Raw genomic sequence first — 27,330 nt, 5'->3', positions numbered from 1 at the left:
AAACGGTGGCTTAGGAAATAAACGTTCGGATTTTTGCCGTGAAACCATTCCTTACGCGTTGTGCCTGTGGGCTGCTTCGTACCCTGTAAAACTGGCTGCAGCTGTCAAGGTGTCAGGATTTTTTGCACTTCGTGTTAAACTTATTTTAAGTCCCAAGTCTCATGAATTGTCTCTATTTAGTTTGAAACTTGGGGAATTACCAACTGGGGTAATAACGGTGTATAAGGAATACAATTTCTAAAACAACTTGGAATTATACTAATGTAAGAACTTACTTAAAAATTCCCAGCAATGTGTTGTCTCAGGATTAATTATAACTTCAAATAAAGCAATGCTTGTGTATCTTGAGAATTATCAAAACCTCATTTAAAAGAAATGCCACAAATACTGGAATTTCACATCACAAATAGTTTATAGCTCATTCTAAGGGTTTGGAAGAGTTTTTGTTGTGGATATGGGGCTACTAGGTTGAGAAGATATTAAAGGAAATGGTAAATCATCATGCTGTAAATACTGTATGCCCATTTGGTGGGCTTGACTATGGTCCATTGCAGTGTGGGAAGCTGACTTCAGTTGACGCTGCATTGAGCTTTCTAGGCATTTTTACTACTTCATGCTAAGACCGATGTATTATTGGCATATTTTTCTGGATTATTGGAAAATGTCACCGTGAAGTGTTGGGAAATTGAAATGTCTTTGAAAAAAACCCAAGGCTGAATTAATGCAATCTTCTAGTATAGGGATTTTAAGTAGTGTGTCAGATCCCTTCTTGCCTAACTTGACCAAAACAGTTTGAGATGTTGTGCATGGTGTGTAACTTAAACTTAGTGAAAGTTTTTGCAGGGTGCCAGCACCCTCTTGTGGGCAGCATAACAGCAGAGAAATTTTGTCGTTTCAAGGTGCAAATATCAAAATCCTTTACAGGTACAGGTGGTGTGCCCACTCTGATCAACTGCTGGACTGCCTGTGTGTTTTTGCAAAAAATAGCCGCTTGACTGAAATACTCTGTTGTTTTGGAAGTAGCTTGTGTCATTTGCTGAACCACTTTAGAATAGTGTACCTTCACATTGATAAAGTCACATAAATATTTTCTTATAACTGGGAAACTATCTGCAAAAATAAAACCATCTGTTCCTTATTGAACAGCTGTGCAGTTTATATGTATTTATGGAAAGAAAAGAAAATTTCTTGTGGTATTAGTCCTTACCTTTATCCTGTATCCTCCTTACCCTACATCTGCCATTTCTTTCCATCCCTGCTGCTGCTAGTCGAGGGATTTTCCAGTTTTGCAGGCACTTCAGGAGAACGCACGCTGATGCCAGTAGTATCAAGAAACTGGTGTTTGAAAGAGGGGTTGTAGTGTGAGGTGTTGTTTGTATGGATTAAAATCAACCACTAAAAATAACATTTAAGACTTAAATTGAAAAAAAAAATCTAACAAGATGACAACTTTAGATTTGCTTGCAGGACAAGTTGGCTGTGATAACACGGGAGTTGATTTTAGTTTTAAGCCGATATTGGCCACATTTTTTGATGATCCTGTCTGCTAGAAGGTGCAGAGATTGCAGATTGGGTTCTGCTCAGTAGCTGCTTGTAGCTCTGGGATGTTTCTCCTGGCCCCAAGGACTAAGCAGCTTCAGTCTTGATATTTTTATAATTTTTTTCCCCCCAACTAAGAATGCCCAGAATCCTTTCTTCCTCTCCCTTTGCTGAGGTTACAAGGGAGTTGGCTCTGTGACTCTCTATATGCAGTATGGACTATTTATTCTTGCAGAATCACAAATTTGTCCCTTTTAAGGTCAGGAGTTGCCATTTGTAATGGACTTAATTAAATTTGTAAAAGAAAAGATACTAACTGTGTTTCCTCTCTTTGCAGGTTGCAGAATCAGCATGTGTCTCTAATAGTTAAAAAGGTAAGCAGACCATATTTGCAAATACCTAGCAAGATTCTTTGTTTTCTGACTGATGCATTCAGATCATAACTTGGAGGAGAGAATTCATCTTAATGTATTGAAAGAGTCCTTTAAAACTTTATTTATTTATTATTTTGTATAAAACTTTTATTTATCTTCGTACGCTAAACCCCTTCAAAGATACTGGATCAGAACAGCTTGAAAATAGAGAAAATACTGTTAAGAAATATCAAATTGTATGAAGTCAATGTACATGTTACAAAAATTATTTACCCTTCTGACTGCAAATTTCCATCCAATCCTTATTAATAAAATAAATATGCAAAGCTGGCACATAGGACTTGAGAGTTAGAGCGTTTGAACTGAGCTTGATAACTGATTGTGATGGGAAAGGTGGAAATGTGTCCAATTTCTAAGTCTGTCTTCTAATGCCAAACATCATGACACTTTCTTATAAAATAACGTCAAGATCTTTGAGACTTTTTTAACCCTTTTAAAAACTATTTTAGATTTTTCTTTCAATTACCTATTATTTTCTTTAGCACCAATGGGTAGCTTTTAAATGATGATAAAAATACTGAAGTTGCTTGCTGGGAGATCTAGGCTGCTCAGTTTTCTTTCCTGAATGGTTACCACTTTTTTCCTGGCAGCATATCTTAAATACATTTCTGACAGTCACGAGTATTTGAGGAGTCCTTCAGAAATAATGTACGTTAAAAATTAGATGTTCAGTCCTCAAAGTAAGCCAGTAAGAAAGGATACAAAGGATACAAAACTTCGTAATATATGTTCCAAAATAGTTTACTGTAGAATAAATCTGCAAACATCATAAGTTATTTCTAATTTGGAGCTGGGCTGTAGCCTTCCTTGGTCAGGGGAGCAAGAGGCAAAATCAATTATTTATGTAGTGTAACAGTAGATGGTGCTGTTGGAGCAGATTTAATCACCTGAGGAGTTGAACTCAAGCTGAGGCATATGGTATCGGAACTCTTGGGGTTCCTGGTGTGCAGCCAGCAGCTTTGTGTTTTGAGATTTGCTGTGCTGAGCAAATGCTCAGGCTGTAATTAGCCTATACAAATTCTAGTGGTTGCTGCTAATTTATATTCATTCTTGCTGCAGTACACAAAACTTGAAGGAAAAGTTGCTCTTGGCCTGTAATGCCATCCTTGTGCTTGAAAAGTACCTGAATTGCACTGTGAGGGAAAAAATCACTAAGAGTGCTGACAAGATACGGTGTGTGACTGTTTCTTCAAAGAGTGTGTAAAGTAAGCTTGTAACAGTGGCCAAATCTGTAAGGAAATGAGATTTGCAAGGATGTTTTTGATGCATAGAGATTTTCATGCGATGTATTAAAAAAAAATAGTGGTGAGCTGCTTTTGTGTTCTGTGATCAAGCTCTTTTTGTCCTCTTTCCCCTTTCCCCAGTAATTTTCTGACTTACCTGATTTGAAGTGAGCCTGGTGGGTACCTAAAGATATGGTAGATTATTCCTAAGAGCTTTGTGAAGAATGCCGGGTGGAGACACTTGCGAAGTGCTGTGTCTGGCAGAAGGGCTGCAGCATGGCCTCCAGCCTCCTGGTGCTAGGGTCCCTAGATGAAAAGGGACTGTAGGTGCCACAGCTATGGGGTCTCCAGGTTGAACTTGCAAATACTCAGCCAGAAGACCCTGTCTGTCACAAGCCATAAATCCACAGAAACCTGGGCTGTATTTGTACAGTGATCTAGGTGGTGGAGAGGAGAATTGAGAAGCTACTGAACTTTTCTATCAGTCTTGCTGTGTAGCTCCTGGTCCCATTTGGGTTGGTTTAGCTCTGGGGTTTTGATGGAGGACACCTCAGGAGTTTAGTACCTCTGCATTCCTAATTCAGTTATGTGGGTGAGATGGATGTATTTGAGATGTGTGGATACGTAACCAAATTCCCCCTGGGAACTGCTTTTTCTTTGGAAAGAAGACAGTCCAGTTTCTCCTTGATGCCTCTGTGGGCATTGAATCTGTGAAATACAAGATGTTACGGGATTTACTGATTCCAAGGTACTCATTAAAACCAAATGCTGTGGTTTTGTTCTGGTGTGTCACACTCGCATTTGATGTTCTAATCATGCAGACTTTAAATATTAAGTATCCGTAAATATATTGCAATCATCTCATGCATATTTTTTGTTTCCTAAAACTGTCATTAGTGTGGCAACTGTAAATGAATGCAGTGGGTCACTAAGTTTCTCTCCCAAGTGCATTGTGTGCATTCCTTAGTCAGTAGTCAAATTTTTAGAGACTTTATTTCTCTGTTGAAAGCTGTCATCCTTCAAGCTAAAATGATCTCGGATCTTATTCCTGACTCTCATACCCCAGAGGCACTTTGCTTTGGGGAGCAGTGGACAGAAGAGTAGGAACTGCTTTGGCAAGGAGAGTTACAGGAGTGAGCTGGAGGAGTCTTTTTTTTCAGTCTTTACACCCAAATCCTGTGGACGAAACCTCTGACAGGTTAGGGACGATAAATTAATTGTTAAGGCAAAATAACTTTTGAATTTTCAATACCTAATGTAGCAATTCCCTGAAAGGGAAGGAAAAATACACATTGTTATGTACATCTTTCTCATCTGTGGTGAGAACAAGGTGGTGAAAGTTTCAACAGTTGGAAGAATTATGGTAAAGAGCTCAGTGGTTTTACGATCTGCTTTTTTGCTGTTTACAAAGTATGCTGTTTGCTCAAAGGAGCAAAATGAATTCCCATTCCACTAAGGAGTGTTTTTTCACTTTTCCTCTCTGTGTACCAATGGTGCTTTTCCTTCAAGGCTGTGTAGATGTAGATACCTCACCCACCTTGTCCTTTCCTCATCATGCAGAGCTTAATATGGATTGAAATGTCAAACTTGGCCTGAAACCGTTAATTAGTGAGGCTCAGAAGTGCTAACTTCAGTCTTAAATCAGGCTTGGTCAGATGGGAGAGCACTCTGCCAACATGCAGCCGGTGCCCATGCTGACACTGGAGCTGTTGGGCTTCACTGGGCTTTCCTTGATGTCTGCCTTAATCTTGCTGTGACCATGTAGACCTGTTGGGATATATAGCACTGCAGGGCCTGATGTCAGACTATCGTCTCTTTTAAATGAGGCTGTTTCTGATTTCCATGAAGGGAGAAATGTTTTTATGTTATTCCAGAGCATGCTTCTGGTCTGTGAGCCCAAGCAGGCAGTATTTATTTAGTAAAGGAAGGAGAGAGCCTGGAAGCATAAGAAAATGCCTGACCTTATGTCTGCTGCAAAGGAAGATCAGACATTACCCTAGGGAAGACTGGTTTGGGGAACTGGTCTTAGGTGATGATGGAACTCATTTCCTCCTGGGCTTCTTGATGGTGGTGAACTCATGGTAGCATGACCATGGCACTGGGGGCTTGTTCCACCATGGCAAGTTCATCTTACTAAATTGTGCAAACTGAGCGTGAACGGTACTGTTGATATTTCTTCACCCACAGTGAAGTAGTGTCCACTAACATAAACTTAGAGTTTCCTCTGAAGTAAGTGGGGAATTTTGCAGCACTTAGCACTTATCCTCTCTGCGGAAATAATTTCAGTCAACAAGTTAACTCAGTCTCAGAAGCCTTCTATCACAGACTGAGATGAAAAAGCTGGTACCTAGCATCTGGAGAACAAGTGCCAGCAGAGGGAGCAGGAGGTGGAGAGGTAGGGCTCCTTGTTAGCATGTCAACCCAATCCCAGTGATGAGCTTGAGTGTGTTGGTTTTGGTTAATTTAAGATGCCAGTGGCAATGTTTTTCCAAAAATGCCAGCCTGGCTAGTTGTTAAAATATGGTGGTCCGTGTAAGTCATCTACCAGAGTTTATCCAGATTTGATTGTGTGCTGTCTTCCAAAGAGCCAAGGGCTGGTATACTGAGAAAAGGTCTGGGAGCAGCTGGAGGTGACTTGTCAGAGAAGGCTCCTCACTCTAGGGAGCTTGCACCTGCACACATCCCCTGCTGGAAGATGTTTTCTGTCCTGCAAGGTTTAATCTACAGGCAGGATTAAAGGATAGCTGCAATCCCCCGTTTGTGCTGCTGATCCACAGGAACCACAGGATAAACATGTTCAATTTGTTGCTCAAATTGGGGAAACAGGATAATATCCCAGTATCCCATAATGCCACGTGTTGCTTTTTTGTTTATAAAAAGTCTAGAGGTGCTACAGTTAATGTTGACATTGGGAAGTCTCTCGGTAAGACCCAGCATACAAACCCTTGTATGGGAGAGGTGTCACTAAAACATTGCACTCTGAGATTTGCATATTTGTGTATTCCTGCTATTCACAAATATATTTTGTGCATTTCTAGGCAATGTGTGAAATACAAAACTGAGAACATGAGAAGCAATTATAAAGGCTGCTGGAGGCAACTTGGTTTCATGTGCTAGGATGTATAAACGTTTCCTTGCTTATGTCTCCTTGTTTCTGAGATACATATTAAGACTGAAGCCACTGCAAAGAGCTGCCCTCCTGTTTTTGTAAGAAAATAAAAATAAATTTGCCTTTCCACACCCAGTAGCAAGGATGTCGTCGATATTGTCCTTGTAAGAAAAGCGTCCTTCCTTGCCCCTTTCACTTACTGAAGGGTTAACTGTCACATGTGCCTCTTGCGGCGGGTAGGGACGAGCTGCAGCGTTTGTTCTTCATCGGACTGTGCATCTGCGCATCCTGCGGTTCGAGGAACGGGCCTTGGCTGGGTGAAGGGAGCGCGAGGGAACGCAGGGGTAACCCTCCTTTCGGGGTACATCGCTGCCTCGTTAGGAGGGGGCGAGGGGGTGCAGCGGGCTGGCGAGCGGGCTGGCGGTGGCCGACTGTAGGTGTGTGCATGGCATCTCTTCTAGCCGAGGCTCTCGGCATGGGGACCCTCTTCAGCACGGTCCGGCGGCGCTGTAAACGGAGGCGGAAGAAACGGTCGGAGCGGAAAGGTAGTGTTTTAATTGCTGTATGGGCAAAACAATGTGGGGGGGGTCATAAATGTAGAATTTTTCAGGTGAGGTTCAAACCTTCATTGCTAAGTGCAACTTCTGTGTTTTCTGTTTGGATTTACAGAGTAAAAGAAATATTTGAACAGAATCCTTCAACATCTCCCAACATTTTATTTCACTTAGCTTTCAAAGTTTGGAAGGAGAGTAGTCTTTAAGAAATCTGAAACTTTTTTAAAGTGACGGCTTTCTGACCTCTACTCCGTTCTAATAATAGTTTTGTTTCATCTGTCAGCTTATGTTTTTTTGCATATATGCCATTCTCTGTTTACATAAAACATTGAGTAGCTGCTAGATCTTCCTTTCAAGGTGTATCTAGTTTTTCCTCAATGATGAGAGTAAACCAAGGTAGCTGTTAAAAGGGTCCTTCACAACTTTTTTTGCATGTAGTGAATATACAGAATATTCAAACAAAAGAAACACAAGTTATCTCTCTCTTTGTACTCATGTAGTGTGTACTTGCTATAATCAACATTTAGTTAAAAAACTTTTAAGTAGTTTCTTGGGGAAATCAAATACTGTGGTGTTGGCTGGTACATTTTGAAGTACTTCTGGTGTTCTTATCTTTTGAAATACTCTATGGGAAATAGAGACTGCAAAAACAGGAGGGAGTTAAAAGTGTAAATATACTGTACTTTTCCCTGACTCCACTTAAATTAGCATACATTTAGATGTTGTTTTCCCGTTTGACATGGCTGGCATGTAATGCATTTAGGAAAGGAAAGCTTTTTGCAGTACTGCTGGTAGCCTAACTATTGCAGGGTGTGCTGCTATGGAGAATCCCTTGGCTTCGGTGACTGTATTTAGCTAACAGCTGGACTTGGTTTGTGGCTCCATGTTAAAAGAAAAAATCCCCTCTCTACACCAGCACAGTAAGGTTGAAACCTAAATTTATTTTAGCAGTATACCTGAGAGAAAACAGTTCATGCAGCCAAGGAGCAGGCTTTCTGCACAGTCCTATTCCACATCTAACGTGCTGTACATGGACTGCTCCAAATCAGTTAACTAATATTTATGTCAATCATTCTTTATTGTTATTTTTGAAAGCTCTGTAAATATCTGAGCAGCAATTAATCTTTTTCTTTTATTCTTAACTTTTTTTTTCTAAACTTAAAGTTTTTCCAGTGGTCTTAAAGAGTATTACTCCAGTTATGTCACTTATCCCAGAGCAGGTTTTTAGGAATAAAACTTGAGAGTTTGCTCATACCTGCTGTCGGAGGCAAATGCATGGCTTCAGTGGAGTCCTTTTGGAAACTGTCCTTGCTCAGATGCTGCCAGCGATTACCCAACCTCGATGCTGTAGCAGCGCGGAGGCTTTGCACCTGTAGGATCTGAGAGGTTTCTGGATGTCAGTTGCTAAATGGGTTATGTACAGGCAGCGAATGAGTTTATTATTGCCATTTTGCTGCATTATGAAAGCTGCTTATATGAAAGTTTAGCAAAGAAGTAAAAAATGCTGTTCTTTCTTCATAGTGAAATGATAACTGAATTACTAATGATTTCAGAAGTAACCAAGCGTGCCTTGGCAAGAGGGGAAACTCTGTCCTGTAGTGAGCAGCCTGGGTTCAGAGTCCTTTTTCTGAAAAAATCTGCCCTCAATTTCTGAAAGCATAGCATAGGTGGGTCCTATTTTATATGGAAGGGCGTTTAAAAATTATTTTTTCTAAATCACCTAATCCTGTACCTCTGGAAGCCAGGTGGAGAGAAAAAAAAAAAAAAAATCCATGGACGACAGTGGGAGCAAGTTTGGAAGATTAGTCTCCCAATTAATAAGTGTACAAAAAGTGCTGAGAAGTTCATTCTCTCTGCCCCAGCTCAGTACTGTCTCCTACGTGTTACATGTACCGTTTGAATGTTATTTGCTCAGAAAAGTAGATGTTATTTGGACTTCATTAATAAGTACACCTAATTCATTCTCTTCAAAGTATTTTTGACTTTAAGGGGGAGGTTGTTCGAAGTTAGTTGTAATGGAAATCAATGATGTGTTACTCCTATAAAATGCACACAGTGTTCTTGCTGTAGTGGTGTGCTTGGGATAGGGGAGTCGTAGTGAAAAATACGCAGCTTCCCAGCATAGCTTCCCACCTGTGATGCTCGTGGGGAGACTTCAAGTGTACTTTACTCCTTGCTTTAGGCATCAAAGTCAAATCCTAGTCTTGGTAGGACAGTTTTAGAGTAAGGTCAGGCCCGATCAGTTGAGCGGTTGTTCGACAAGCAAAGGGAGGAGTCTATGAAAGTGGAGTCTGTGAACCAAGAATCTGTATCTGTTAGTATACTAAAATATTACATATATGTTAGTAGTTCTTCTTCTAGCTCTTCCCTGCCTGGGAAGATGGTGTGCACACAGCTTTGTACACCAACAACGCACATTGTTGAGTTGAAATGTAGAGATGGGATCACGTAGGTGGCACAATCCAGCCCGACAGGCTCTCCTGAACCCTTTCCGTGCCATGCAGGGCAAGTTTCGGTGCCTGCAGCACGATGTCTAGGGAACCAAAGCATGGGAAGGCGCAGGGCAGAGACGCCTCTGCGTCTTGGTAGGCCATCAGCCAAGCTTGGCTGGGCTTACTAGCTTGTGGTCTGTGCTAGGTGACTTCTGCAAAAGAGCAGGTCAGTGAGGAGAACGACACGCGAGTAAATCCGCTGTTCGTACTCCTGGGTGCTGGGGGGAAGTGAGCACTGCTCATTTTTCTCTCTCGTGTCTTTTTTTATAAGGAAAGGATTAGGAAGAAATGTGGTCATTTGTTATACGCCAATAATTTATGTAGCCTAACTCTTAAACACATATGGTTAAAACTTAAAAGGATGCAAATCATTAGAAACTGTGGACAGTTTAGTGTCATTTGGCTGTGTTAGTTACTTCTCTAGCATTGCATCCCATACGTGCCTTACAGCTCTTCCGTTAACTGTCCTTCTTCCTGGCTCTTTATCTTAATTGATGCTTCCAAAATCCGTTCAGCACACTTATTTAAATAATAAAATAAAATAGATCTATGTAAATTCTATTTCTTATAAACTTCATTAATGCCACCAACAGTCTACATTTATTTATATAAATATTTATGCAGCTGGAGTTCTTGTTTACCTATGATTGTTTACCTACACCTATATACCTATGATTGTTTACCTACACCTATATACCTATACCTACGTAAGCAGACAGGAGCTTGCTTTTCCTTTAGCAAAGAACCTTGCTTTAGGCTGGAGGAACAGGATGTTCAGTTGTGGAGACGTGGTGCTGAGCCCAGACCGATAACCCAGATCCTCAGGAAGGTTTATCCCTGGTACAGCAGCATGAGGCAGCTGTATGGCGTTTCTCACCTCTGGCTTGGCTCAGGTAGCTCGCTGACCACCTCTGGAATAATTCAAACATGAATTGTCCAAGTTGTCTGTCCTTGAGCACGGTGTGGTGCTCCAGGAGTAACTGAGGACAGTTTGATGTGCTAAATACGGTGACAATTATTTACAAGTCCTGTTGATTAGAGTCAACTAATTGCCTCTTGTTACACTGGAGTTGTGCTGATGCTGTATAATGCGAATGTGGGAGTAGGGTAAAACGTTTCCTTAGCAGCTCTAGAACAAGCAAGAACATTGGTTATTTGTTGTTTGTTTTTTTTCCTGGGAGGGGAAAAAGTCTCTTTATACTGTGCTCCAAAATAGTCACCAAGGCTAAAACTAATGGAAAAATTAAGCCAGGTCTGAGCCTATCTAGCAAAGCGCCAAGACTTGTGTTTAGAGTCCACAGCCATATAAAGGGTTATCTTAATGAATATGTGAGCTTTAAGCAACATCTGAGTAACCGCACAGAGCAAGGCGGCTGCTGTGCCCAGCTTGTGCTGCAGGCTTGGCTCGTTTTCCTACCTGCCCTCTGAGTTCAGGCAGCAGCAAATGTGAGTTTTGGAACCTGGGTTAGGGCAGCGGTGACACGCTGTGGGGGATGAACACCACAGGGCATCACGCTTCTGAGGGCGATAAATCAAAAGGAGAGCTCTTCCTATTTTTCTCCTAATTCAGGCTTGGACCTGATAGTTGCATCAGCTCTCACTCTCCCAAAATCTCGGTGGCCTGACACAGTGATAATTGCACTTGACTGTGGTCACAGATAAGAATTTCCCAGCCGCCTGCTCAGACTTTCGATCTTTATTCAGTCACGTGTATGTGGTGGTGGTGCGGGCCTTTTGGAATTGATATGGAGCTACCTGTGGTCTTTAGGAATGCCTCGACTGCCTAAAGCCTTTAAACCATTTTATTAGTTTGGGAGTATTTTATTTTACTGTTTCACATGCATTGAAATAAATAATTCTGAGAAGAATCTTTACTCAAAAGGAAAATTAATTTTTCCTTCCTTCCAGCCCTTTCTCTAATTAATTTCTCTAATAATTAAGCCTTCCAGGTCCTTTCTCTAATAATTAATTAATTTATTTTCCAGGAAAATTAATCCTGAACTGATACTCACAAGCTTGGAAAGCATAACATTTTTTGGAATACAGTGCTTTTAGAAGCATCTCACCTTTTTTCAAACATATTTGAAATGCTTGCTTTTGAAACAATAAATATGCTTTGGTTTCAATTAATAGCTAAAAAATTTATTATTTGTCACTTTGTTTTTGTTGTCTTTGCTGATCATTTGAAGGGAAAATGTATTAAGTCTTCATACTTGCTTCAGTTGTATGTTTTAAAACCCCAGATGTGGTTAGTAAGTACATATAGTTTACATGATGCACTGTGTCCACACATACAACAGGTGGTACTGGTGGGGTAGTTTGAAAACAAGCCAGCATCCCTTTCCTGAATTCGGCACAGTGAACAACAGGCCGGTAACACTATGGAGATGTTGGAGTTTGGTTCCAATTCCAAAATGCTTGGTTGGTCCATGTGTGGTTGTCATGAAATATGCATCGTCACGATGAAATAAAACACCGGTGCTTTCATGATAATGCATAAGCATTGTATTTTGTAGCTCACAAAAAAAAATTCACCTCTTTAAGACACAATTTTTATACTTTTTCAGCACAGATGGATTTCGACCATATGTTGACTGTGGTATATGAGCTGTGTATCTACAGAGAGTGAGCATTGCTGCTTCTGTTATTGTAGAGAAATATTTCCTCTTAACTGCTATAACTGTGCGTAATACTGTCCATAATGTACATAATCTGGTTGCTGGTAATATTAGTATGCCAAGAGTTATAGCCTTATTAATAGTACAGAGTTAATTAGGATTGGAATCAGGCTTTCTCTATGGTAATAGGAAAGCAAATTTAAGCACCTTTTATACAGCAAATAGAAGTATCCTGTTTAGCAAAAGTTCTGCTCAAATTTCTAATCTCTTTAAGGGAAAAAGGTTTATGTGATTTGCATGATCCTCCCCGCTCCCTCTGTCCATCTGCTTTAGCGAGGATGGTGACCGGGGATGAGAGAGGTGTCCCAGCAGGCGCTGCCGCAGCGGAAGCAGGGCACGCTTTGTCGTTAAAAATTGATGAGCCAGGCGCTTCCAGGCCAGACACGGGTGTCATCCTGCCCGTCGGACGGTAGCCTGCCTTGAGCTGTTGCGTTGCAGGGAGCCCGACTGGTGGCAGAGGTCCTCTTGAATGTGCTGTGCTCGTGCCCAGAGCACGCACTAGGACAACGTCTCAGATTTTTGAAGTGGTGTCTTCTTTCCAAGGTCTGTTGCTTCTCAGCGGGGACTGGAAAAATGTCAACAGCTCGGTGTCTCTGGCTTTTCATTTGTGTAGCACTCCCAACAAAAAGCAGAGAAAGGCGCCTGGGCGTCCTCTCCTCTTTCCTGCCGCTGCGCCCTTGGGCATGTACATCCTACGTGAAAGTAGTTGTTTCCAAGCCGTGACTTTCTCTGGAAAATAACTGTTTGCCCTTTTGCCCTTCCTAGTTCTCTCACTCATCCCTTCTTCCTCGGAAAGTATTTCTGTTGTTCGTCAGTTGTTGCTGGGACTTTTGTACTTGGCCTTGACGCAAGCATCGCTGCTCCAGCCCCCGGTGACAGCGGGTCTACAACAGACGGTACTGCAAGAAAGGCAATAAGAGATATACTTGCCAACATTACACAGTACGCACATTTGCAATTTCTTGTTCGGCATTACACTCTAGGATAGCAACACCATCACCTGCAGGGAAAAGGCTGTAATTCTTTCAGTATCAAGCGGCAGAGGCGGCTCTGCTGCCCCGTTCAGCACAGTGGGGTGGATTTTGGTGTATGGATGAAATCCAGAGGCTGTTAAGTTGGAAAGAAAGGGAACTCCGATCAGCTCCCACTTGTATGTTTGAAAGGCTGTTCTGATTCCTAAGCTCTATCTAAATGGAGAGTGATTGAGGCGATTTGTTTGTTTTACTCTGCTTGGTAAAACATGCGGGTTTGTGGCAACTTTAGTTACTGGTTGGTTTGTTCCGCCGTTATTGCACCGGGATAGATGCTGTCACGAGGCAGGGACTCTGCTTGCCAGCCTGAAGTGAAGTAGCCAGGACTGTGGCTGCTGTAGCCTGCAGCTGGGATAAAACATGGCGGGAAGTTCTGCATCCCCCTCAGGTCATCACGTGTCTTTTAGCTCAGCCGAGGAGCAGCCCACCCAACAGTAAGTCAGTGGTCCTCTGATGCTGGAGGGGTTTGCACTGGGGTTGGAACTCTCTCGTGCTGTGTCCAACAAGGCACGAGCACCTTAGGGGCTGTCAGTTTTAGTGGTGTGGGAGGAAACACGGGCGGTACGTTACGTGGTGTCGCAAGGTCAGCAGTGCAGCCTGGGCTCGCAGACCTGCTCCTGGGTAGCAGTTGCTAGGAACATTGCCGCAGGAGAGCGCTTTGGGGTAGGATTTGAGAGGATAGTGTTCTAGCTTTCTGGGTACTTACAGGCAGCTCATTCCTGGTGTGACAGTGCTCACACGAAAGCCTGGTGGGACAGTCATGGGTGACGTCTTTGTGGCATGGAGTTCAAGTTGGTCTCGCAGCCATATGGGAGTGGTGATGGAGCTGGGCTGGGCGTGAAGAACCGCAGAAGTTTTCTGCGAAGCGAAAGGGAGGGAGGAAGGAGAGAACCCTCTGTGTAGAGGACGAGTGCGTGTACGTGTACACAGGCTGGAAGTGAGGGTCTGAGAAGCTCTTTGAATATGCACACGTTACCTGGAAAACGGGATTTGTTACGGACCAGCGGAGCGGTTGTAGTACACAAGGTGAATGACGACAAGGCCACGGAAGAGAGATTGCCACTCTGAAACCCAGTTTACCTAAAGCTTTGATGCATGTAAGATGGAGTTTACATAGTCATTTTGTACACAGTCTTTGGATTTAAAAAAAAAAAAAAAGCTGTGGAAATTGTGTGATTTGTTTTAGGTCCTCCTGAGAGTCTCGGGAGAAGTAGTATGTGTGGGTCAAGTATTTTAGCTCTGTGCCCCTTGAAATTCTGCACTGCCAGTGACAAAATTAGCGGGTAGTTTTACTGCTTGTCTTCCTTGTCATATTTGTACGATCTGCTTGAGTTTATGCTGCCTGGCTAGTGAGGAATCTCAACAGTTTCATTGTGCTCAGAAGTGTGTTGTGGCATCTCTTGTCACTGCCTCTCCTCCCTGTTTGTGCAGGATCCCCGTGGTTACTTAAAGCGCTGTCTTCTCCAGACAGGGCTGGGGGGTGAAGAGGAGTTGTCTTGCCTGAGGAAAGACACTCGTTCAGGTCACAAACTGGGTGCAGGTTTTGCAGTGATGGTAGGAAATTCAGGATATCTGCAGGCATGTGGGCTTTATTTTTGAAACTGTGTGAACTGGTGACAAACACAGAATGAGAAAGAAATACATTTCTACTATTAGAGGCACAGCATTAACAAGTGTAATGATTGCTGAAGGCACGTTTTACATTTTCAGTAAGGGCTGCTTAGCTCCTGCTGCGAAAAGCTCTGAAGATGGCAAATAGTAGTGTGCTCAGGATTTGTTTAGTTGAGGATAAAGAGATTTCATTGTTTTAAATTACCGATTAACAATATTTAGCATGAATGTTCAAGTTTGCCAGCTTACACATCTATATGTATATTTTAACGTTTCATTTCTCAGTATCTGATATTTATTTTTGGATTACAAGCTTCTTGATGTTTCTGATATACACATTTAACATTTACGTTTTAATCACCTGTGTGCCAGTTTTACAAAAACCTGTTTTTGAAGTGACAGTTTCACTGCGCAAGCCATGCGGTTATCCTGGCCCTCGGTCATCTCCTGGCAGATCAGGGATGAAGTTTGAGTGTGCTGCTCCGTGGATCGATAGTTCAGCCAGCTGTTTGGACTACAGGGGTGATTAATCCTGCTTTTGTGGCTGCGGTGCTGGAGGAGGACTGCACGTGCATCATCCCCGTGGGTTATACTACAGCCGAGCAATTAGCTGTCTTGGTTGTTTCTGTATCCCTACATACCTGTCATTCTTGGATGGAAGTTTTTGTGGGATTTTTTTTACTTCTTATCTTAGGAAGGATAAAACCAAATTGACTTAAAAGAACAAAACAGAACAATGCAGTTCATTATGTTTGGCGTTTAGACCTGGACTCCGGGTTTGCACCACGCTTTTGCACGCTTTGCATAAAGTATCTACTAAAGTAATGAATAGGGGTGGAATGGCTAGTTTGTTTTTGCAAAACTGGGTAATTACATATTATGCACTTGGATGACTATAGTATGCAATCTGTGCATTAAGAACAACATCAGTGCAAAGTTTACTAGCTAAAGCTGACTACACTTTTAACGGAGAGTGGAATTAAAGCTAGATTTTCCCACAAGAGATGGGAAAAGATATCGAACAAATTAGTTGCTATGGAGCAGGCATCTGGCTGTGTTAAAATTAGGGTTGATTTTATTGCGTCAACCTTCTTAAGTAACCTTGTTGGTTTATACGGTTCCTCTTCTCGATAAGTTTTGACTCTCTGATTTCCACCAGTTCTGACACTTAAAGAAGTCTCAAAGCATTGAAGTTCCCAAATAGTTGACGTTGGCAGCTGGATGAGAGACACAGAAGTGTGTCCTCACTGAGGGAAGGGCAAAATGTGATAGGAGAGAGCAAATACTTTAGTGCTGTAAGCTGTGCCAGCCCGTACAGCAGCGTGAAAGCAAGCAGCGTCTTTTATGCCACCTACCTTCCAGTGCTCCCATGCTTTTCAAGGCACAAATGATGTCTGCTTCCCACCCTGTTCTCCCCGTCCCTTCCAGCTTCAGCCTCAGCCCTTGGTTTCACAAAGGGCAGCATCCTCTTAAGACAACGCCGTGCCTCTCTCCTTCCCAGCCGCAGCGCCCAGGTACTTTTACTGGTACCAGTAGCGATGTACCGGTGGTGAGAATCGGTTCCCTCATCTGATCTGGCATATGGACCACAGCCTTGGGCTGAATCGGGTATTTGTTGTGCTGAGTCCTCAGTATCCTGAACACTTACCCAAAAGTATCCATGCAGTTGTTAACTTCTAAGATATGCACAGTGTATGCAAAATGTCCATGGATAATTAGAATTTATACTGCCTGTGGTAAAAGTAAGCTAAGGAAAAGACTGAAACTCTTCTGGGAGATAATTGTACCATTGGAAATAACAAAAAAAAGTTGACGTTTTGCCCCATGATTTCTGTGGACTATTCATAATAGTTTTGGAGTAAGATCAAAGATACACTTAAAAGCAGGACTTCAATCATAATTTAATCTGATTGTCAGCAAAAGGGATCAAAGTTTACAGATGTTACACAAGACTAGATTACCACAGAATGATTCTGCATTTGTACTGGACTTTACTCTCTTCAGCTGCTTTCCAAACATCTAATTGTGGTAAAGAATCAGCAGAAAATGAATGCTTTATATAAAAAATAACAAATAATGCAATGCAGAACGTAGAAAGTGCAATGCTTAGTTGTTAACGATTCAGAAAAGCTAAGAGGCAGATGCACAACCGACTGGCAAGATATAAGACAAATTTCCATGGTTTGATCCATTCCAGTGTAAGAATGCAAAGCCTGTTAATGCTGCACTAATTTTTCCTCGCTGTAATAATGGATCTTTTGTTAAAAGTATAAGTCCCTGCATAGTTTTGAGGCTCAGTGCTCCCTGTTGAAGCACTAATGGCATTATGAGATTGGAGCAATTATCTAGAAAGCAACATATATTATGTACTCGATTAGTTTTCAGGAAAAAACAAACTGGAAAAATGGGAAAAACAAAACAAAACAAGAAACCAAACCAAACCACAAACCCCTGTTTCTTTTGATTTGGGTAAAAGTGGTGCCTTCTTTCAAACCAAATGCTAGGTAGATGGTATATTTTGCATGTCTGATGCTTATATTCACCTTTAGATCGGTCTTTCTTTCAATGGAAGTCCCTGTGGTTAGTAAAACCTATTTCCCCACAGACAGATAACATGTATGTAATATCGTCTGAAAGTTTCAGTTAATAAGAAATTCCACATGTAGGAGAGAGGGTTACATTACCCACTCTGTCCTTTGTCTGATACGGGGCTGCATCTCGTGGTCGTTGATGATCATCTCAGTTTTAGGAGGGATCTTGGGTCAGGATTTAACCAAACCAAACAGATGTCCATCAGTTTGGTGCTGGGTAAAGAACTGCATCTTCAGTGTTTTGACTGCTTGAATTGTCTGTGTGGGTTGTTTGTTTGTTTGTTTGTTTTTTTTTGTTCAAAAAAAAAAAGGTAGTGAGATAAAGTAGTTTACATACTCTTTCAGATAAAAAATAATGTAATTCATCATACAAACGCCCAAATTTTCGCAAACCTTGTCCAATTTGCAATTCTGGAGAGTGCACCTCAGCTCAGGCACTTTGGGGAAATATTATGTGAAAATCGAGCAAAAACTGTGGACAGCCCAAAGCAACGCCAGTGCCCAGGCTGCTGCTTTTAAAGGAGACTTAATGCTTTACCCTGTATGTTGGTACCTTAAAGCTTAAATATCCCACTCTCTGTTTTCCAGACAGAAGCAGTCTCCGCCAGCCAAGAAACCAGCAAAAATATTTCACAATGGATGTAGACGATGAAGAAAACATGAGTAAGATGTGCTTATTTACACAGTAATAATCGTTTCTGAAGGTGACTTTTTCTCACGAGCACAGGGATGACTGTGAAGAAACTTCGGATGCACAAATTAAAATGATTTCTTTGTGTTTTTTAAAATACAGTATAGATGAGTGAGTCGGAGCTTCTGAATTGTTTTAAATATACATGGTTATATGCTAGTTTAGTTATACGCCGTGTCTCATATTTTTCTTCTAACAACTGACTAATTAAACAAAATATTTTCCTGTTTTGAACCATCAGTGAAGAAGAGAGGGAGAATACTGATGAGGGAGAGTGCTGATGGTGAGGGTTAGGGACCAGTCGGAAGGGAGGGGTGAGATGAAGGAGGTGAAGTGTATAAAATAAATGAGCGAAAGCAGAAATGGAAGAAAGAAAAGCAAAAGGAGGAGCTAGAAGAGCTCCCTGCAGGTCTTGCATGGCTGATTATTTTCATTAGATGCTGATTGTTCCAACTCTGAGCTACTGAATTATTAAAGTGCATTTAAGTACAAAAATAGTCAAATATAGTGATCATCTTCATGCATACACTGCAAAGCGCTGCGAGGTTGCTAACTCTGTGGTATAATTAGATTTGACAACTTGTGGAGAAAAGTGCTCTCATTAAAACATTATAAAATAGTTTTACTATTATTGGCCTTTCAACTATCTTTTTATGTGAATGAGAGAAATGTTCTGATGTTGTTATGCTGATGGCTGTGCCTGACTGTTAATAATTATATGTGATATAATAACAAATGTGCTTATTTTTCCCCTAAGCGACAATGGCTAAATGGTGCGTCTCTGGCAAAGCTGACAAAGCCCAGCAGTGTAGGAGACTTTGGAGCAGAACAGTTGTAGTTCAATCTGAAGGAGTTACAGAACATTTTTCTTAGGAGATAAAGAAGCTAGATCATTGTGTTTAAAAACAACAACAAAAAAACCCAAAACAAAAAAAAAGAAAACCCTAAACATATTAATTGAACTAGAATGCATCTTTTTTTCTCTGACTGAAACAGTGAACTCAACTGGAATATGCTTGCTAACACTTTCTTTTCCTTGGTATAAAAGAAATTACTTCAGGTGGATGCTTTAGTTATTTCTAAAAGTGGTATCCCTAAGGAGGACTTCAAAAAAGTAAGAGCTGTAATTGGACAATTCACATAATTTTTTTGATAAAACATCCACTTACTTCAATAAGGAGTGTATCTAAGCATGAATAAAATGTGCCTTCCTGAGCTGGACAAAATAATCATCTCTTTACAGGGGCATTCTGTAAGTGTCCTTAAGCAAAATACTCAGGTTTTTTTCTGCTTCTGGGTTTTTTTTTGTCTGTTAGTGCATCAGTGTGGGAAATCATTCACTGAACTTTTTGTCTTGTCAGGAGGCTGGCTCCATGGAGCTGTTACAGGTTTGGGGAATGCAGTTGTATAACTGCAGTTATCTCCCAGAAGTATGTTTTGAGATGTTGTCTGTACCGTGTTTTTGAAAGGAAGCTGCAGATAACAGTATCTACTTGGATAAGCTCAGTTAATAGAAGGTGCAAGACAACCTTCCTGCATCTGTATGCCCACACAAACATCATTAATTTAAAATGTTAAATCATCAGTTTTGGGGAGGGAGAAATCAAAGTTCAAATTCTTAAGTTCTTCACCTTGATTCGTGCAAAGATTTTTCTAAAAATTTTTTATCTTTCTATATTTTTATATCTCTTAAGATTGCAAAGTGCGGTATCAGAAGTTGCCTATTAAATTTTTTATTACTTTATGTAACTCCTTTTTGGGAAATATCTTACAGGAAAGGAAGGTAGGCATATGCAATATTTGCAGCTTGCAGTTACATAACTAGAATTGCTTTGCAGAAACCAGAATTAAAATTATGGTCAGCTGAAATGTAAGACAGTGATGATGCTACATTAATGTCCCTGAGAAAATACAATATTTTAGACTTCAGATTTTAAGGTCTTCCTCCTTTATCTGCTGAACATAGAGAAGATGTTACAAGAGATTTGGGGAATTTTTTTTTTTATAATGTTTTTATTTGGTTTTCTGTTGCTTTGCATGGAGGGCATGTCTGCAGCACTCTGAATGCCCCAGGAATCTGTGCTAGAAGCCCATCTGCATATTTTCTCAGCGTCAAATCAGAGCGCCCTGCAGAAGCATCAATACAATAGAAATAAATGATTTTCTAGGTGTAAATTCACACTGTTGCCTATCCTTACCAATTGCTTTACCAGCAAGGGAGAGGGAGGGCATTTTGCAGAACACATGTGGTTGTCCTGACCTTTTCTTTTTGATCACTTTCCCCCTTTTGCTGAAAAGATTCTCAGAAGAGATGACATGTTCTTTTCTACCTGGAAAAAAATGACTCATTTAGAATTTCCCCAGGCCAGTAAATGAGAGCAGCGGTATAAGGGGTAGGTAGAAACATCTTTCGGTTCAGCTAAAAGTCATCTAAATTTAATTAAATGTGCTCCAGATCAAACAGAGCAGGGAGAGTGTTGTCTGTTGGAAAGCAGGTAATGGAAGTTCCCCAATGGATAAAGCATCTTAATTACAGACGCTTTCTTTACTGGCACGAAAATTCCCTGTGCCTCTTTCCTTCCTCGACTGCTCTCAGGTTTGTAAGCCTCTCAAACAAGATTTCAGTGGCAGTACTTTTTTTCCACTGATGTTCTTGGTATGTGATGCTGTCAGCTATGATTTTTACCAAGGCAGCTTCTACAGATGTCAGTGATATCTCCAGTCAAAGCTGCCAACTATTTTTAGTGAATAAAAAATAAGCTAGTCTTATGAAAAAGTCTTATTCTTAAATCATGGGTAGTATTAATGTTTAAGAAAACAGGATCCCGTTATCAAGTGTTTATATCTGTATTAATGCTACTTTAAAGTGTTGAACACGCAACAGCTGTGATGGGCCTTAAAGGGCTCTCTAAAGCATTCATTCCTTAAAAACTTATTTAAAGACTGGAAAATGCATAGACTTGAAAGTATATTTGAAATCTAGGATTAGGCTGTTTTTAAATCTCTTGATTTTTGGATATGTTAGGAGGTCCACCAAGACTGTGTAACCTTTCTGAGGCAAGTAACATATGGTCACTTGTCAACCCAAATAAAAGTTTAATTAAAAAAAAGAAAAGGATAATGAAGAGCATCCATAGCATCCATTACTGAACATAGAGGGGTTTTTTTATAATTCAGATGGTAATTTTTTTTCTACTGCCAGCTGTCTTCTGTGCTTCATACTTTCTAATAGTGTTTTAACATTCACAGTTCTCATTTTCCTGCCTTATTTTAGCTGTGATGCAGGCAGCACAAGGCTTAATACTGGTCTCCAAAGCAGACTGATAGACTTTGAAATGATCTAAGCTGGTTTTTTTAGAATGTGCGTGGTTCTGCCATGACCTCTGTTTTAGAGCAACAAAATTTTGCTCCTTTTGAGTACTCATGCTCCCAGCTTGAGCTATGACGGGGTCCTGATTCAGCCAGAGCTTTTGGGGGTGAAGATGCTCTCCCTCATTCTCTCTGTAATGAGTGAGAGACTCCCCAAAGTCTTACGGTCTCTAAAACAATGTATTACCAGAATGAAATAGACTGCAGGGTAGAGCAAGAAGAGCAAATACACAGTGCATCCAGCCGTGGGTCTGCTCCTCCCGTGTCAGAAAGCATCCAGGGGAGATGACCTCAGGACAAGGGACGGTTAGAGCCCTGCAGTGTAGAGGAGGGATGACAAGGTTGAAATACTAGAAATATCTGTGAAATCATGAGCAGCACAGGGTGTTTAATAAAAGAATCATCAAATTGAAAAAAGAGCAAATAAAAAACAATAGATGCATTAAGTGAGATTAGCAGATGGGCATTCAAAGCAAGCAATGGGAGATGTTTGCATGCGATGTGTAATGAAACTGAAATGCATTGCTCAGGACATTGTGGATACCAAGGGTTTATGGGGTCCTGAAAAGCAATTAGGAAAACTTCTGGGGTGGAAAAAACCCCATTGGTGGCTCCCTGCCATGCTCTCTGGGACAGCCTGCAGGCTGGGAGGCTGCCCTGGGGAGGGGCTGCTGTGTCCTCACTCAGGTTTGATACCCTCTCTTGGGGTCTGCTGGTGGCCCTGTCGCAGGCAGGGAGCTGGTGAGGATGAGTTAGTGAGGCCGTTCTTAACTTCTCTAACAAGGTGAGATGCCTGGAAAAGGGAGAGCTGTTTCTGAACAGCGCGGAGAGGCTGGGCTGGAGCAGCTACTCCATGTCTCAATACGGACAGGATCAAATGAGATGACTTCTGACTTAAACAGGTGGTGATAGCTAATCTTACTTTTTGACTAATCTGTCAGATCATCTCCAGCCCGAAGGTAATTAGAAGACCTCACCACTGCTGGGCAGGACAGGCTAAAGAAAAGGACCGAAAGCACATCTTCGCCTCCAGCCTGAGAAGCAGTTGCTCTTTCTTGCAGTCCAGTGACTCGGGGGGTTGAAAGAAACTCAGGTCCTTCGGGTTTGCATGGAAAGTCTTTTTCTTTCCATTAGGTGCAAGGCTTGGATTTGGATCACCTCCACAATGTAGAAACTTGCCTACTTTCCTGGTCTCTGGGTTTGACTCAGGCTGCTAGCTCTCTGCTTGCTTTCTCTCCTAGTTTCTTCCACCCCACAGGTTCTCCAAAGCTAACATGCCTAGTAGCTCTCAGGCAAGGAGTAGTTTTCTTCCCTTCTTTCTTACTGAGATAAGGTAAGCATGCCAAGATTCTTTCCTGCTTCCTACAAGTCCACCCTTTCTGACAGGGCATCGTTTCCCCTACCTGTGTCATGAGATGGATTAAGGAGTTTCTCCAGCTGCCGTACTTACATGCAAAAGTTCTTTCTTTTACATTCAGCTGGAGTCTATTCAACTCGTATTTTCCTTCTGTGGTTTCTGCAGGCACTGATAGTAGTCTTCATATAAAAGGAAAGATAAAAACAGAGGCCATTAATTAGTGTTAACTAAATGATTTCTGTTTAGCCTAAAAGTCATATTGGTTGATAGCAAATTCCTGGTGCTGCTAGTAAGAGTGATGTTCCAGGAATGGTGTTCTAGATGAGATGTAATTTTTGGAGATTACAGCTTCAGATAAGAAACTCACTGTAAGGAAAGATTTAAAAATTCACTCTGTTGTCCTTAGATTCCTGCACTGTGTATATATCTATATCTATAAAGTATATATATGCATACTGTGTGTATATATCTCTCTCTCTAAAGTATATATATGCATGAACACTGTGTAGACAGAGGTTGCCCTATAGCACACATTCTACAGGCAATATAATTTGTGGCTGAATGTTAAAAGAGATACTTTATTAAATTTAGCAGATTTCTAGCAGTGAAATGCTTCAGAATATTAAATGTTTACTTTCTGACCAACTTTCATGACTGGAATTTATTGTTCAAGTACTGTACAATTCTTATTTATTAAGAATAAATATTAAATGTTTACTTTCTGACCAACTTTCATGACTGGAATTTAATGTTCAAGTACTGTACAATTCTTTGTTGTGCTACTGTGATTTAACTAAATGTGTTCCTACTTTGGCTTTTTCTTTTGATCTTTTTTTTTCCTTCTTTTTTTCTCTTCGAGCACCGAAAGGAGTAACCTATCGAGCTTTTGCTGGAGGATGTTATAAATGAAAATTTAGTAACCATTCCATCAGCTTTGTAGCCTGGGCGAAGTGATGTGTGCATGGTAGGGGATTCTTAGGGAAGACATAAAGCGTGGCTGAAATTGGTCACTGTGAAAGAGAGCTTCCACCTTTGTTTGCTCTCATTTCAATTAACATTTATCACCTACTATCGGTGTAGATGCAGTATAGATATTTTGAATTTTTTGAACAGAAGAGATAGAAATTTGAGACTGAATCGGAGACTGAATTTGCCTTTTAATTCACAAATGCCAATATAAAACACAAATAATTAATTAATTTTCTTACTTTCTTTATCAGGGTAAAAATGAGGTCTTTGCAGTTATAGCAAATACAATTTTTAAATATATCTCTGACATGTCATTACCCCAACTTTCTACTTTAGAAAATAAATCATTAAATTAATATCACAATGCCTTTTTTTCCCCTGTTAAAATATCGTCATTGTGATTACGCAGCTTTTGTCACACTTCTTGCATTCTGCAGTCTCGAGAGAGGATCTTCATCATGGTTTTTGGGTTGGTAACTCTGTGACAGCAGTTTTCTTACTTTGCAAGGAATTACAAAATAACTTGTAAATGACAAATATAAGGTTTCTTAATAGAAGGCTGTGTGGAAATATATAAAATAGTCTTGTGGTCATGCTGGCACAGCAGGCAGCTGCAGTTCCTGAGCAAATCGGGTTGAGGTGAAATGAATGTCTAGGAAAGGCGTAAAAAAGAATTGAATTAGGAGAATATGGAATCGCTAAAGAGAAACAAAAGCATTCAAGCACTCTTCAGTCATGGTGCCTACCAAAGAGCTGCCTGATTTTTCACAGCTCAGGTTTTATTTATGTCATTTCTCAATTTGAGCAACTAAAATCACTGAGGAAAAAAATGTAACGTGACTAAAACAAGAATAAAGTAGAATTAAATATCCATCTCCTAGTACTGGTCTTAAACATCCATTTTTCTTTTACAAATGGTAGTTCCTTGTTTTATAGGTGTATGCTACTATAACATATTTCTGGTTTATTAAAGCATTTTTCAGGCCAGATGTAACTTACGAGTAAAAGTTTTGTTCCAGCATGATTTAAATAAAAAAAAAAATGCAGTGGTTTTTTGCTATATGATTGTATCAAATGCATAGTTTGAAAATCATTCTTGAGTGTGATTTCTTGAATTATTGACAGGTTGTATTACATTATTATTATCTCTGATCATATTGAAAAACATTTAACCTGTGAGCACACATCACTTAACCAGTTACAAAGAAAGATAAAGGAATCTATAAATTTTGCATTTACAAGATCCTGCAACGAAGGCATTGTAAGTTACTCTTTCTGGGCACCGCAGGTTCGAGCAGCACTGATGTTAAAGAAAACCGCAACGTGGACAACGTTCCCCCCAAGGACGGTGGTGGGCAAGGTGCCGGGGAGGGGACGCAGCTCTCCAACGGCAGTGGCAGCAGCAGCAGAAAGCGTCCTTTGGAGGAGGGCAACAATGGCCACTCCAAATTTCGCCTGAAGAAGAGGAAGAAAACCCCCGGCCCCGTTCTGCCAAAGAATGCCCTGATGCAACTTAATGAGATTAAACCTGGTTTACAGTACAAACTCCTCTCCCAGACAGGGCCGGTCCATGCCCCCATGTTCGTGATGGCAGTTGAAGTCAATGGGCAGGTTTTTGAGGGGTCTGGCCCCACGAAAAAGAAAGCCAAGCTTCACGCCGCTGAGAAGGCTCTGCGGTCTTTCGTCCAGTTTCCAAATGCCTCAGAAGCCCACCTGGCAATGGGGAGGACTCTGTCAGTCAACACGGACTTCACCTCTGACCAAGCGGACTTCCCCGACACCCTTTTCAATGGGTTCGAAACGCCGGTCCCTTCCGATGCTTCCTTTTATCTAGGGTCCAATGGGGACGGGTCCTTTAGCTCTAGCGGGGACTACGGTTTGCCATCGTCTGCCGTAGCCAGCAGCCTTTCCCAGTCGCCTCTCCCTGCACCATCGCCCTACCCCTCCGCCAGTGGGAAGAACCCTGTCATGATCCTCAACGAGCTGCGTCCAGGACTGAAGTACGAGTTTCTTTCGGAGAGTGGGGAGAGCCATGCCAAAAACTTTGTCATGGCCGTGGCGGTGGATGGTCAGACTTTTGAAGGCTCAGGAAGGAATAAAAAGCTGGCAAAAGCTCGGGCCGCTCAGTCGGCCCTGGCATCCTTGTTTAACATGCAGCTGGACCAGACCCCATCTCGACAGCCCATTCCCAGCGAGGGGCTCCAGTTACACTTGCCACAGGTGAGAAGCCCTTTGGGTTTTGTTGATGTCTTTGGGTAATGACCAAGAGTAGCCAAGTCATGTGTATCGAGTCAGCTTGAACAGCAGTTCTGCTGTTTGTTCTGCTTCTGTAGATGTGTGTATGCATATATATGTGTATATATGTATTAGGTGATTTATCCACTTATGGCTTCTGACAATTGCATGAACTCTTTGTATTCTGTTGGACAGAGAGGAGGCTTTGTTGCTGATGCTTTCAGCCTTGATCATGTCACATAAGAGAGCACCAAGCCCAGTGCAATGCCAGCTTGGATTATGGTTAGTGCTGATGAAAGGTTGAATCGTGTCTTGCTCATCTTAGGCAGCAAGACTTAGATGGAGTTCAAGTCAAATTTACTGTTTTAAGTAAAATTATTATTAGATACAACAGTTTTTAGCAGAGAAGAAAATTGTTCTCTTCTGCAGACTGAAATTGTTGGCATTAACAGAGCTGAATAATGGAAGTCAAGGAGAGATTAAGTGAGGCTGATGCAGTTGCCACGTATTTCCAGGGTCTAAATAAATGACATATTCACAGTACATGTATCAAAGATGTGGTTAAATAGCTGTCATCTTAAGGATTGTGCTCTAATCAAATTAGTTAATAAGTATATATAAGTTACTTAGGCAAGTAAATCTGGATGAGAAATAATTTAAATCAAATCATTAATGAACTAAGGGAAGTACCAAACATACAAGACATAGACCAGAAATTTAAAGTAGCTAGAATGTAGTAATCTTTTATTTTTTTGCTAAAGAAAAATTCTCCCTGGTTTCCTTTTATGTGTTTCTCCCCAGTCAAACTACAGTAATGATTGTTTGACTACCCTCTTTCTACTGCATCTCTTGGGTCTTTTTAATGACATTATATGCCTGTCTAAATTCAAATACTTGCCTGTGACTTTTTTGCAACTTTCTATCTGTTTAATATGAGAATTTCAAGGCTTTGCCCTTTTCTATCTCAAAACCATTGTTTTAGATTTAATTAAAATCATAAGAAACTGGTTTGATTTGATAATACAGGGTTGAAGAGTGCTAGTAGATGTTGTGACTGTTTTAAGTATGTTGTTTTCTCAAAGTGCATGGACAGTATACATCATTTAGAAATTCCTATATGCTTTCTTTTTTAATGTTGCACAACTATTGCATTATTGATGAACGTTTCCTTCATTTTCAAATCTAGGATCATGCTATTTCAGGTAGCGGTGATTTCTTCAGTAGATTCAGTCATTCCAGACTGCATTCTCTGCTGTGCTTTTACAAATAGATTTGGCCCCAGACACCAAAACAATTTCACTGCCAGTAATTTATGTGTTAATACTTCTTGAATTAGTAAAATGGTGAAAATTGGAACTGGAATAGGGAAGCCAGAAAGAGCACGAGGTGAGACGTGAAAGAGATGTCATTCTAAGAGGGTAAAGTTGTTTCTCCGCCCAGCAGCCCC

General features: G+C 41.0%; 1 protein-coding gene across 3 annotated transcripts in view; it reads left to right on the top strand.

The window, feature by feature from the left end:
• The first annotated feature begins 1,867 nt into the window (after positions 1-1,867).
• The window catches only part of ADARB1 (adenosine deaminase, RNA-specific, B1), a 58,608-nt gene continuing 33,145 nt past the window's right edge, over positions 1,868-27,330 (top strand). For 2 of the 3 annotated variants that reach the window (XM_010286452.1, XM_010286445.1), the window contains exons 1-2: positions 17,898-17,925; positions 24,937-25,868. In XM_010286452.1, the coding sequence (XP_010284754.1) occupies positions 17,898-17,925; positions 24,937-25,868 (960 nt within the window). Of the gene's footprint in view, positions 1,914-17,850; positions 17,926-24,936; positions 25,869-27,330 lie in introns of those variants that run through there. The other variant, XM_010286460.1, reaches the window with a different exon arrangement.

The sequence above is a fragment of the Phaethon lepturus genome, unplaced genomic scaffold (genome assembly GCF_000687285.1).
Source record: "Phaethon lepturus isolate BGI_N335 unplaced genomic scaffold, ASM68728v1 scaffold880, whole genome shotgun sequence".
Taxonomy (NCBI): domain Eukaryota; kingdom Metazoa; phylum Chordata; class Aves; order Phaethontiformes; family Phaethontidae; genus Phaethon; species Phaethon lepturus.
The sequence above is the reverse complement of the archived record's forward strand: the minus strand, read 5'-3'. Positions and strand labels throughout refer to the sequence as shown.